Here is a 13,689-nt window from a genome sequence, read left to right on the forward strand (position 1 = left end):
ACATCGAATCTGTATGAGTTGCGAGGAAAGGCTACTGGAATTAAGCCTCATGTCACTAGAAGACAAGAGTCTGTGGGAGACATGATTACCACCTACAATATTTTCAGACAAATTGACAGGTAGATATAGACAAACTACTTAGTACGGATGGAACATGAAGAAGGGAACACTGGTGTATTTCGCATGGGGTGGAGCACAAAGATGGGAACACAGGTTGAAGCTGAATACCCAGATGCCACAGACATTTGAAAGAATTTCTTCAATGTCAGAGTAGTTAAACAGGATGCATTAATAAGTGATGTGGTGGAGACAGACTCCATACACAGTTTGAAATGTTTATATATGACATTGAACATGGCATATTGTTTAATTAAACATTTTGAGCCAATGTTAACAGTTTACACACACCATCCTTTTAGTGTGTAAATCTCCAGTGTAAGTGTACAGTAGTGATATGGCTGTGCAGACATTCTTGATTATGTTACAGTATAGTTAATTATTCTTTAATGTTCAATTGTGAAGCAACTTCTTGTTCTAATTCAGGCAATCAAAGTTTGTGATTATCTGACCTTGTGTGACCTTTGCTGCCATGAGTTGAGTTGTGTGATTGACAGCTGTGTCGACATGCTTCCTGGGAACGGCATTTAGTGCTTCGCCTCCCCTATATTAGTTATGTCTAAATCATGTATCTATATGAGGTAGTAGTAGTGTGAAAAGGCGCTACGAAGGACCGTTTTGCTTTTTCCAGCGGTCCTTCGTAGGGCCATGGGTTTTTCCATGTTTATCCCCAACGGTCCTCCGTAGCACCTAGTCCATTTCGTTACCCCGGCGAACGAGTCAAAGTTTTTTATCAACGGTCCTTCGTAGGGCATTTTTTGTCTATAAATTTTGCAAGTATTTACCTCCTTAAAATTTTCTTAGATTAAGGACCTGCCCGAAACGCTGCGCGTGCTAGTGGCTTTACAAGACTGTAATTACCATATTTGTATCCTCACATTCCTTATGTACATTCTTGTATATGCATAAATAAAATAAATAAATAAAATAAATGAGCATTATGACAACAGTGATATGTTATATATATATATATATTGCATGAGACAACAAATTTTATCTTACTTTCATTATGCTAGGATAGGATAGGTTGGATTTGTTTATGGAATAAGGATCATAGACACATTGTTCGTGCTATGATCCTGCTACCAGACATTATTCATTTTTTCAGTGTATGGTGGCATTATTTAATCCCTAAATGGCTCAGCTATTGAAAAAGTCCATCATACTGTGCATAGTGAAAATTAAAAAGATTAACAAGTCAAATACAGTATGTATAAAAAAAAAAGTATATGGAGACTGGAGCCGTGTAAGGGTCAAGAGTGTTAATAAATGATAATGAACAAATAGTAAGAATTTAATTGGTATATCATCTCGCTATCAAAGGCAAGTTAGTAATAAGTGAAGTGTTCCACATCACCTGTAACTGTTAGCAAAGCATGAGTGAGTGTGGGGTTGGTGTACCGCGCTTGACAGATATTGACACGAGTTTACAGCATCCAACAGGGTATTAGTATATGTTTTAAGAAGCAAATATGTCATTTACAACATCCAGGTTACTACAACCTCTCCTACATCCTTCAAACTTACCATTCTTCTTTTATGACCTACCTCATGCTGGCGGTGCTGCAGTGATCTCTCGAGGGCGGTAACCCTAAGCTGAGTCATCCTGACCTGGGTTTCTCTCTCCACCAGTGCCCGTCTGGCTGCAGATGCCTCCCGGCGGGCCGTGACCACCTCCCTGCAGGACTCCTCTTTATCACACCCTCCGTCACGTCCCCCACTGCCACACCCAGCATCACCACCTTCCACTGTCTGTGTAGATCCAAGTGGACATGGTGTGTTAATTATGATCCGATACCTGTACTACTAATAGATGCCTGTACATCTTACAAAACACATTTTGTAACAGTTAATAACATGTGATTGTCATCAATACATTTTCCTGACTAACCCACCACAGTTCTATATAACAACAGCAATTATCAAGCAGCAAAGTTAAACACAGTAACTGCAGCTTACTAGACTGCCAGAAAGCCTCTAACACTGTACCATACTGGAAACTGGCCTACCAATCTGTCCTCTCATCTAATTAATCACATTTTGAATGTAAATGACTAAACTATCAAAACCACCACAGGGTTTTGATATAAATTTAAGCACTGTAATATTGACGTTCTTTGAGCATCAGCCTTTATATGTTAACCAGGGTTGCTTAGGATCTATTTTTTATTGTTAGACGTTACCATTATTTTTTGCTGAGCTGCAAAGCATGATAGTGAGCTAGCTAATTTCTTAATTCGCATGTATATAGTTTTTTTTCCAATAAGGTTCTTTAGTGCCATGGTTATCCATTTTGGGTCATTGTTGTTTGACTTAGTCAATGTATATGGTATATTATATTCCTAGCCTTTACTAAGAATGTTTATAAATTAATTACAATATTAATCAACACCGTAATCCCTTGTCATGTCCCCCATCCGCTTTGTCACCTACGCGCCCTCCCCTCACTATCTGAGCTAGGTTTACCCCCACCAGCTGGGCTAGCCCCCCCCCCTCTCACTGCCTGGGCTTAAGGTCATCCTCTAAATGAGGACTTTGACAGCCTACCTTAGCATTCTCGAGTTCTCTCTCGAGGGCGACCAGCTGCTCGACCTTCATGGCAAGCTGGTCCTTGGCTTCCTGGGCATCATCCCTGGCCCTGTGAAGTTCATCCTCAAGGCTAGACACCTGCTCCTGGAGCCGGCACTTGTCCTTAGCCAGACGGTGAATCTGATGGAGGCCAAGTCGAGTCAGGTTGACATTTTACATTTAACTGGCAAAGTTGTGTGGTGGTGGTGTGTGAGTGAGTGAATGAGTGAGACAAGGGGACAGAGACAGACACAAAAGATAGAAAAGCTGCAACAGCATACTACAAAATGGCTTCTGGAACTCAAAAACAAGAGTTACAAGCAGAGACTAGAAGCATTAAACATGCCAAAACTATAAGGAAAAGAGATATGATCACCACTTACAGAACACTAACAGAAATAGACCAAATTGATAAAGAAATTCCTGAAACCAGCAACTTCATGAACAAGTAGATACAGATTCAAGTTAAGGAAACAAAGGTGCAAAAAAAATATTAGAAAGTTTTCTTTTGCAAACAGCGATAGACACTTGAAACAAGCCAAGTGAGAAGGTGGAGGACAAAACTGTCAGCACTGTACTTTCAAAGTGTTAGATGACAAAGTACTGGGAAGACGAGGGGGGGGGGGTTATGCGAACGCGGGGGATGGGGGTTATGCGAACGCGGGGGATGGGGGGTTATGCGAACGCGGGGTGTGGGGGTTATGCGAACGCGGGGGAACAAGTGGAAACTGAATACCCAAATGAGCCACAGGGACGTTAGAAAGAAATTTTTCAGTGTCAGAGTATTTAACAGATGGAATGCATTAGGCAGTGATGTGGTAGAGGGTGACTTCATACACAGTTTCAAATGTAGATATGATAAAAGCCCAGTAGGCTAGGGAATCTGTACACCAGTCAATTAACAATTATAAGGCGGGACCAAAGAGCCAGAGCTCAACCCCCACAAGCACAACTAGGTGAGTACACAGAAGAGTGGGAATGGTGTAGCACAGATTATATCAAGCCTTTATCTTGATCAGAAAAACAAAGCTAAGGAGTCATTATCTTCAAGATATACAAATCCTGACATATCAACTATACCAATACAATACAGTATTCACAAATCCTGTCACTGCTATACAAGCTATAAGCAGTTTAGAAATCCCACAAATCTGCCCTCACTTAATACTTTGCATTTTGTATGCACCTGACCATTCCATTCAAATTCCAATGGATTAATGGGAAAGAAGGGTAATACTGTATTGATGTTTACTATGCATGGGGTTTTGATAGGTCAAATGGGATGTTTGGGTTTGAACATTTCTGTTATGGCAAAACGGTTATATTTTTGATGGTGGTAAACTGAGAGGATGGGGGCTGAGTGAAGAGGATTAAGACAGCAACCAGTACCAACCTGTTCCTCAAGCGAGTTACATTCCCTGATAAGGCTGAGGACTTGCTCGTGGGCATGGCCCCTCTCCTCCTCTGCTGTGTTCTTCTCCAAATTCGTCGACTTCAACGCCTCCTTAAGGGCCACCACCTACACGAGAAAAGATAAAATTGCGTTAGCAAGTCGTGACCTTACCCCACGAGTGCCTCCATACTGTTCAATATGCCTATGTTTTGGCGTGGGTTGGAATTGACTAGGGGTCTGATCAGGATATTTGTGATATTATATTGTGGGAATTATATTTCTCTTATCCATTATATTCATTTAAATAACAGTATCAAGAGCTCCAAAGACCTGTTGCAAAGCCTTGGCCAGGTGGGCTTGGTGCAGGTGACAGTTGTAGTGGGGGCTGTGATCTGTGAGGACCAGGGAATGCCTCTCCTCCAGGTCATCACAGTGCTGCTGCCACGTCTGCGTCTCTTCATGCACACCCTCCAGCCGTGTCTGTCACAGACACCATATATTATTATGATGTAGTAGATTATTATATATACTATATTATTATATAGTAGATTCAGCAAGTATTGATAAGCATCATCTTATGACACTTTTGCAAGTTTCTTAAAATATAGCAGCTTGGTCTGCATTTATTTAACAGTTGATGAGCTGGTAAACTTCGCAACCCAAGGTTATTATTGCTATAGACAAGAATTAGTAGGCAAGACATGATGAGCTAGACCTTACGTCCCTGTAGTTACTATTAGGTAAGCACTGCTAGTTAAGTAGTTTATCTGGAGAGATGAGATCAGGACAAAAGCAGAAGGCTTTTCCCCTTCAGATCACATAGTCAGCAGGAAAGTTATATAGTTTTACCAGAACAGGAGAAATACTGAACCAAAGTTATAATAATAACCTTGCAACTACCACTATTGCAACCATTACTACAAGTATTACAAGTAGTATTACTTGGTAATCACTACTATTAATACCATTACTATTACATCATTAATACTACAACCATAATACACTACTACTACTATCACCACTGCTATTTAAGACACTAACACTGTTATCCCTCCCCCACTCCCTTCCCTTCATCCTGCTCTGGTGTGTTCTCTCATGCACCGACATGTTCTGAACATTTGTCATGATTTGATATAGACCGACATTCTGATATGCATTGAAAAGACATGACACATTCTGACATGTTCCATCAAGGTTTGACATTGCCATACACTCATTTGGCGACACATTCTCATGGGCTATAAGTATAGCACCGATATCAAGCAGTATCATTATGGTGCCAGCCACCAACCCCACAGTTAGCTTGGTGGGACAGAAAGACAGACAGTGAGTGAGTGAGTGAGGATAAATGTTACTTGAGTTTGTAGACCAAGACATTAATCTTACAAGTTGAAGTCAGAACAGATTAAACTTGTTGAATTCAAACTAAGAGGCTTGCAGTGTTTTTATTATTATTATTATTACCACTTATTATTCATTATTGTAAATTATTAAGTTTTTTTTTTTTTATCTACAGAATCTACACCTTCCTGCTGCCCTTTCTCTACACACCTGCTGCACCACCTCCACCTCCCCCCCTGCATTTGTATCTCCTTCCCACCTGCATCTGCCTCCTCCACCTAGACATTCCCTCTTTTTCCCTGTACCCTGCCTCCTCCACCTGCCCCACCTTCAAAAGAGAGTTCTCCTCAGTGAGCCTCATAAGATGAGTGTGATGGTCCCTGGCATCGCTCTCTCTCCTCTCAGCCTCCTCCTCCAGCTGTTGTCCCAAGGAGTCCCGCTCCTTTTCCACCTCCTTCACCGCCGCCTCAGACTCTGCCAGCCGCCCCCCGACCTCTGCCAGCGACTCCTCCAGGCTCTCCACCTGTGTCACAGTGCAGGGAGAGACGGTGGTGTTATTATCGAGCCAGCTTAGGTTTACCACAGAGCCCGCAGAGGCCTACCACTGCTACAATGCTACTTTCAACAATTAGGGGAAAGTGATGGTATTTCAGACACTTATCAAGCCAAAACTGCAATATAAGAGTGTAAGAACACAAGGAAAATGTAGTTTGCCTATTGGCCCATACGAGGCAGCTCCTATTTATATCCACCCAAACTCTTATCTCAGTTATGACATAATAAGGGCTCAGGATGGACCAAAACTTTGTCTCTCACATTTTGCATGTGTGTTAGGTAATTTGTTTATTTTTTATTAATTGGGTCAAAATCTTTTTATGTTCATAACAAAACAAAAGATTTAACTTCCCTTATTTAATAACTTGGAGGTTATTAAATCAAATTAATAAACTGGTTATTCCCCCCCCCCACATAATTCTCGAGTTTTATCAACCAAATGTTAGTAAGCAATCCATACAAAACACACACATTTCACTGAAAACCTTTTCATTAGTTTTTTACACGTAGAAGAACAAGGTCGGTGAAAACAAATAATGTACACAATCGACTTGAGAATGGTCCAGGACGGACCGAATCATCGTCGTCCCTTCACTTTCTAGTGTGTGGTCTTGATCAACACGAATAATGTAGTTTACTTAAAAATATGTAAGTCTTTTTAAATCAGTAAGTTAAGATTATTTATTGTTTACCATTTGAATAAACAAAAGTAACTCGCCTCGGACTTCTCTTTTTTAACACACATACTAAAAGGGGTCCCTGGGTAGTGAAAATAGTTACAGTGATGAAGATAGCATGTAGTGAAGATGTGACCTCATCACCTGAGCTGCCGAGCAACGTTGGGGTAACCTCCCCCTCCCCATTTATGTCTATTTTCCCAATGTCTATGTCCCAATTACTGCTAGATGAACAGGGGGGCAGGAACAAACAGTTAAGTTTGGTGTCCAGTCAATCCTTCCTGAACAGATCTTCAACCTAAATGAAATCGCTCGTGATCTATAGAGGCAAGCATAGTTAAATTGTCACCTATGCACTTCTCACACTGAATGATATTGTAGGTGTTCCAATATGTTGAAGCAGAATACAGTACAGTACTGTCATCATGGATTTTATAGATTGGAAAGGGATAGTGGGGGCAGACATAAGCCTACCTGGTATTCATCGTGGGCTTGCATGTGGGTATAGGTGAGCAGGGCATCCTCCAGCCTCTTCACACTCTCTTCATGGGCCACCCTCAGACGCTCCCCCACTGCTGCCACCTCTCTCTCTTTCTCACTCTCCTGGCAAAGAAATAGCATATCATGAGTTACAGTGTGACACCGATCATTCAAAATTTCCCACGCATTGACATCATAATTCAAAAGATCTAGTCAACAGCAGACTTTAAACACCATCTGTGGATATACTAGTAAACAAAATAAGAACTAATATTAGACTTATTATTTACATAGCATTAACCAATCAACTTACGTGGGAATATCTTGCTGCAAAGTTTCCTGTCAATTCAACAAGCCCCTTTCAAATTTCATTTGCTACATGTTGCTGGTTTACCGAGCAATAAAAAATACACCCCTTTCAATCTTCCTTTGGAGCACAAATCAGCAGGGGTGTCTCACATGTGGTAGTCTCAAACACTCCCGGGAATGTTTAACTTCACCATGTCCCTGATGCGACGTTCCTGCAGAGAAATCTTCTCCTGCGCTTCTTGCAGTTCCCGCTGTAGTGTTGCTACCTGCTCCTCTGCCCGTGCTGCTTCCTTCATCGCCTGCAAGGGTGTGACAATTAAAAAGAGGACGAGTACTGACGAGAGCCTAGAAATTGCGCTGTTCAAGCAGGGTTAGCAAGTCTTCCACCAAGCATTTGCTCATGTCTCATAGCAGTAGTAGTAATAATAAAATTTGATTTACTGTATACTTATTATTAACATGTAACTACAGTATATTCAATACACAATATAAATGGGTAAAATTTCATGACTAGCCCAGCAGCTATGTTGTACCTGGCTTGCTCATCCTCAGGCGAATCATAGTATTATGTAATTGTTTATAGTGATGGATAGTTTGCTTGTATGGCAATAGTGTATTTCTTATGAAATTAGCCACTAGAGGAGCTAGTTCGGTAACCACATGAACCAAAGTTACATCAAGAGGAGGTTAAGCAACTCATTATCCCTAGTCATGTCTGTAGCTAGTTAACTAGCCTCATCAAACTAGGTAGTAATTAACTAATCCCTTCAATCAATGTCACACTAAGAAGTATGTACTTAAGTAATTAGTCATGTCACTTACAGCCCAAATCTTTCAGAATTAAGTGATCTTATCACACCTGGCTCTGCCGTCATAAGTTACCTTGTCACACCTGGCCCTGGCGTCGTGGAGGTGTTTGGTCTCCTGCGCCAAGGAGTCGCTGAGGGAAGCCACCTCCCGCTGCTCTTCGTCCAGTAGGTCCTCCATTGTGGACACCTGATTCTTTAAACCTTCCAGCTGAGACTGTAGGGATGCCAACTAGAGCAGACAACAGAGAGCATGAATGAAGGGGAGAAACTGGGAAACTGACTTATGCAAGACACTGACTTTTTAAACTTTACCATGAAGGTTTAGTATATTTTGCAACATTGAGGAAGATGAAATTATCCTCCCAAAGCCAAAATTGTCATACATGTAGTCCTCAGGTAATGTGGACACAGCACAAGTGGTTGAATGTACCTGGGTATCCTTGTGTTGGGTGTCACGGGTGACTCTCCTGAGGTCCTGCTGCAGCTCTCCAACCTTGTGCTCCTGCATTGTGGCCTCCTTCATCAGCCCTTCCACCTACCAACACAGAAAAACACACTGCTCTCACTCCATGCTGCTAACCACTTTAACTGGTCGGTCGAGCGACAGTCTTGATTTTTGCAGGTCAACATAATATCCCAATGGTCCAAGTGGTTGGGAACCATGCTTTCACTGCCATCATACCCTAGATCCTTGTCGATATGTTGTTTGCAAGTGCTATATAGTTATACTAACTTGGTGCTTTCTCATAATTACTCTACCTCCTCCCTACCAACCCATCAGATGCAAGTTCAAAGGCACTTGTCATACACTTCCATTTGTATCCTGGCCACTGCTTTAAGTTCTGGGAAATTAACTCCATTGCCTTGTCAATAAATTTTGAGGACAAATGTGAGCCAAATCAGCATTTTTTATATAATCTTTAAGAGTGAGGCATTTTGCACCAGAGGGTACAAAATGAAGTTAACTACTGACTTTCCCCAGGAAACAGCCCACAACAGATGCCTAACTCTCAGGGTACCTATTATACTGCTACCCCCTCCAGAAGTGCCTCCTTTTCGTGGTGAGGGGGGGCTCGCATACACCTCCCTGGGACCTGTGAGGGTTGCCTTCGCCCCCTTTCCTGCCCCTCTTTGAGAGTTGTACATGTGGAGGGCATAAATGTAGGGGCCTTGAGAGTCAACGGACCATCTGCTGGAGGGGTCAGCCTGCGAGGGGCTGCCCTAAGTGGATGGCTGGGTGTCCAGGCTGGGGCAAAAGGGAGACTGGGATCTTTACATCAGTGTGGGAGAATGGACGAGGCCATAGGACTCTTCTGTTAAAAAGGGGAAACACCTGCTGGGGACGTTGCACCTCCTTCCTGCATTAGGCCAGCACTCGGCCTTCCTTGCTGCCCTGTAGGTGGTATCCCTTGGCTCCAGGCCCCAAACTTTTAGAGTTGATGCTATATGGAAACTGAACTGACCCCTCTCACCCAGGCTCGTGGGGTGGGCGACCAGACCCCGAGGCAGACTATGATGGAAGACTGGGCTCTGTAGCCACTGCTAAATTGGGCCCAGACCAAGCTGCTTCATTGACCCTCCTGACTACCCCTCTCTGCTCCCCTCCCACCTTTGTGTGGCGGGGTTGAGCACCAAGCCCCAAGTGTTGACCACTTCATCACCTAGAGCAACTCCTCTCATTGTGACCACTGCACCTTTTATTTGATTCCACCATCTTACTGGGAGGTGCTCGGCGTCGTTCCCTCTGCCGACACATCCTCTTTTGTTGTTATAGTTGACTCAGTGCCCTCATGGCTTTAAAGTCCTTTAATCCAGTTCATCCTGTGGTAGTCGAGATTCAACATTAGCAGTTTCTTATCTCCAGTAGATTTAAGACAGTGGAATTTTTCTGGGCTCCCAGCCATATTGGTGTCCCCTTAAATGAGCGTGTGGATGCTGTCGCTAAGGAGGCTATCCTCACTTGTCCCATCTCCCGCAAAGGTATTCCTTATTCTGACTTTTACCCAGTTAATCATTCCTCCATCCTTGCCCATTAGCAGGGTTGTAGATCTTCTGTTACTGGTAACAAACTGCATGCTCTTAAGAGTAGTGTGTCCCTGTGGCCTTCCTCCTACCACTGTGGGTGGGAAACTGCTCTGGCGAGGTTATGTAATGGCCATACACGTTTAACTCGTGGACACTTAATGGAACGCCGCCCTGCTCCTTATTGTGCAAACTGCATTGTCCCTCTTACGGTCGTGTATATTCTTGTTGAATGTCCTGACTTCCAGGACGAACATCTGTCTTGCTTCCTGACCGTCCCTCGATATTATTCTTCGTGAATCGGATACCTTTGATATCGTTCGCCTTATGCGTTTTTGTTCTCGTATTGGCATCGTCAGTGATATTTAGTGCCCTATGACTATTCTGCACATTTGATGGTGGTACATAGCTTTCCCGGCTTGGTGCCTTCTTTTGATAATTACTTAGTTCATGGAGACTGACCAGGTTTTGGGAGTTCTACAAAACCTTTACCAGATCTATATTTTATCAGGTCTTAGAGCTATCAACATATAAGGGAAATACATAATAATCTACATGGGAACTTAGATAAACTGGTTACAAAGCTTCACACAAAAATAATTCCATGAGGCATGTCACAAAATGCAAAACAGCCCTATTGAAAAGATTGGGTGCAATTAGTACAAGACAGCCTCTGGGGGACCTAGTGGAATGCCAAGGTAACCCCTGGAGGAGGGGGGTACCGAGTGGGAATCCAAGGAAGCCCTGGGGCTAGTTTATCAGGTGTAAGAGGGGTATACTTTCCTGGTCATGCAGGGTGGTGTTGAGGTCCTTCTCGTAGCCCAGGGCATCGGAGAGCTGATCGGCGTCCTGTCTGGCTCGCCGCAGCTGCTCGCCTTTCCTCCGGGCCTCCTCCCTGGCCTCCGTCAAGGCTGCCACCGCTTCTTCTAGCTGCTCCCCGAGCCTCTCCACACTCTCGCTTGTCTGCCGGTGGTGTCACAGCTAGAATACTCGCATCAACAGGTGTTGGCTAGATGACTGTTTATATACCTTGTTCAAATGTTAGCATTTAATGTTCCTCCAGTGTTAGTACACTGATGTACTACCTCCTACCTAATGTTAGTACCTCCTATTTTTCTCCCCCCATTACCCTTGTTCCTCCTCCTATTCCCCGCAAATTCCTCCTTCGTCCCTCTCCACACTCACCTCATGTGGAGATAGCCGCTGTTGCTGTTGAAGGATTCTCTTCTGCATCTCCTCCACCTGCTTGTCAGCGTCCACTCGGGCCTCCGCTGCTGCAGCCAGTTCCTCCTCTAGAGTCTGCACCTGCAGTAGAGACGAGGTCACAGCTGGGCCAACTCATGCAGGTCCATGGTCAAAATAGTTTCAAGTGGATGAGGTCAGATCTGTGGTTCACAAAGATGTCTGTCTCCTTGTGTCCCAATGTGTATCTCTGGGTGACCCCCCTCCCTCATGTGCATTTGTGTGTCCATGTCTCCCGCATGTGTATCTGTGTCTCCTCCTGCAGGACTAGGGAAGTGTGTCGAGGATCTCCTGAGGTATGTCGGTGGCCCCCTCTCTTTAATCCCCCTCATCCTGTGCAACATCCGATAGACTCTGTTTTGTGGACCGAGGCCACTCCCAGGCTACTGAATGCTACCACATCAGCTCGTAGGCCACTCCCAGACTACTTACACTATCTGTATAGGCTACATATATCTCAGGAACCTACCTCCTTCTGTGAGAGAGAGAGCTTGTGGGTCACGTCCTCTGCCCGCCCTTTCCAGTAGGTGGTCTGGCGTGCCTCCTGCTTGTGGGCATGTGCAAGGTCCTGCTGGAGGGCTGTCACACGCCGGCTGAGGGCTCGGTTCTCCTCCTGCAGAACCTCAACTCGCCCACCGCTCTCCACAAGCTGACAGGACAAGATATACATACAGTATTTAAGGAATTCTTCCTCCTGGAGGGTGGTGGTTTATTGGTGTGTCCACTTCCTTGGCTATACTTGCGAGAGTTGACCCTCAGGCTCCTGGTTCCGACTCTACCCCCAATCTCGACTGACAAGTGTATTTCTATCGAGAAATCTATAAATGGAGTTAGCCTTATTTATTATACATATCCTCATTATTCCAGATCACTCAGACATGGATTGCAGCTGAAGCTGTTAATTGAACAATTCACCCTTAAGGTCTCTGGGCTTAATGTTGTAAGTGCATGTCTGGAGACTTGGCAAGTTGAACTCTTGGAAAGACGTCTATGATAAACAATACCTTGTACTACAGCTCACCCGCATCAACAAAGGCCAAGAAATGCTTGTTAATCCAGCCACCAATTCATTCATTGGCAGCTGGATTATGAAGCTTTTTATGAATGAAAAACGGGTACACACATCTCTACTGATGATGTATGTACTTTTCTCGAAGCAATGCTTTGCTGACATCCTACCACCGTAACCGGCGGTGGGAAACTGCTCTAGGGTAGGTTACGTATTGGCCATACCCGTTTAACTCACGATCACTTAGTGGAGCGCCTCCCGGCTCCTTATTGTCCCTCTTACGGTCATGCACATCCTTGTTGAATGTCCTGACTTCCAGGACAAACGTGTGTCCTGCTTTCCTACCGTCCCTCGCGGTCACCTGTCCCTCGATAGAATTTTGGTGAATCGGATATGTACTTTTGATATCATTCGCCTTATGCTTTTCTGTTCTCGTATTGGCATCCTTGGTGATATTTAGCGCCCTCTGATTATTTTGCACTTTGATGGTGCTACATAGCCTTCCCGGTTTGGTGCCTTCTTTCTTATTTGCTGGCGTCCTGTGCTTAAATCGCAAATCTGTAAATGCTTCATTCACATACTACAAACACAAATAATCACCAACAGAACCTAAACATCTAACCTAACCTTCTCCTAACTATCCATTGAACTATAACAGTCCCAAGGCACAGTGGAACACACACACCCCCCCCCCACGCTTCGCGAGCGATTTAGCCTGGTTTCATATCCTGGCCCGGGAAGGATTGACTAGGTGCCAATCCATAACTAAGTTTCTGTTTACTCAGCAGTGAATTGGTACCTGGCTGTTAAACGATTTGGTGGGTCATATTCCAGGGAAAAATAAGATTAAGGACCTGCCCAAAACACTGTGCATGCTATTTACTTTACAAGAATGTAAGAATGCTTGCACATATAAATAATTTGGGAGATGGCCACTGCTTTAACAAGCCTGGCCTGAGAATAAGTTGTTTACTGTGTTGGGGCAAATGGTATTCAAACATCTGCAGGCCTGATAGTTCATGCCGACACTAGAAGTTACCGAGACGGGAAGATATAGAAGAGGCAGCCAGCGAGTGTGGAATGTATCATCTAACCAGTGATGAAAATGGGTTTTGGAAACTAGGTACAGTATATGCTAAATCTGTATCCAGGATTTATGCTTGGAGG

General features: G+C 43.9%; 1 protein-coding gene across 1 annotated transcript in view; it reads right to left on the reverse strand.

Moving 5' to 3' along the window:
• LOC123775078 (early endosome antigen 1) overlaps positions 1–13,689 on the reverse strand; it is a 63,390-nt gene that overhangs the window by 10,145 nt on the left and 39,556 nt on the right. Inside the window, exons 18-29 of the mRNA XM_069319310.1 lie at positions 11,983–12,162; positions 11,457–11,576; positions 11,054–11,234; positions 8,680–8,783; positions 8,323–8,478; positions 7,632–7,739; positions 7,126–7,254; positions 5,748–5,942; positions 4,409–4,558; positions 4,079–4,204; positions 2,665–2,826; positions 1,666–1,869 (exon numbers count right to left, since the gene is read on the reverse strand). Of these exons, the coding sequence (XP_069175411.1) occupies positions 1,666–1,869; positions 2,665–2,826; positions 4,079–4,204; positions 4,409–4,558; positions 5,748–5,942; positions 7,126–7,254; positions 7,632–7,739; positions 8,323–8,478; positions 8,680–8,783; positions 11,054–11,234; positions 11,457–11,576; positions 11,983–12,162 (1,815 nt within the window). The remainder of the gene's footprint in view (positions 1–1,665; positions 1,870–2,664; positions 2,827–4,078; positions 4,205–4,408; positions 4,559–5,747; positions 5,943–7,125; positions 7,255–7,631; positions 7,740–8,322; positions 8,479–8,679; positions 8,784–11,053; positions 11,235–11,456; positions 11,577–11,982; positions 12,163–13,689) is intronic.

The sequence above is a fragment of the Procambarus clarkii genome, chromosome 92, assembly GCF_040958095.1.
Source record: "Procambarus clarkii isolate CNS0578487 chromosome 92, FALCON_Pclarkii_2.0, whole genome shotgun sequence".
In the NCBI taxonomy this organism is placed as follows: domain Eukaryota; kingdom Metazoa; phylum Arthropoda; class Malacostraca; order Decapoda; family Cambaridae; genus Procambarus; species Procambarus clarkii.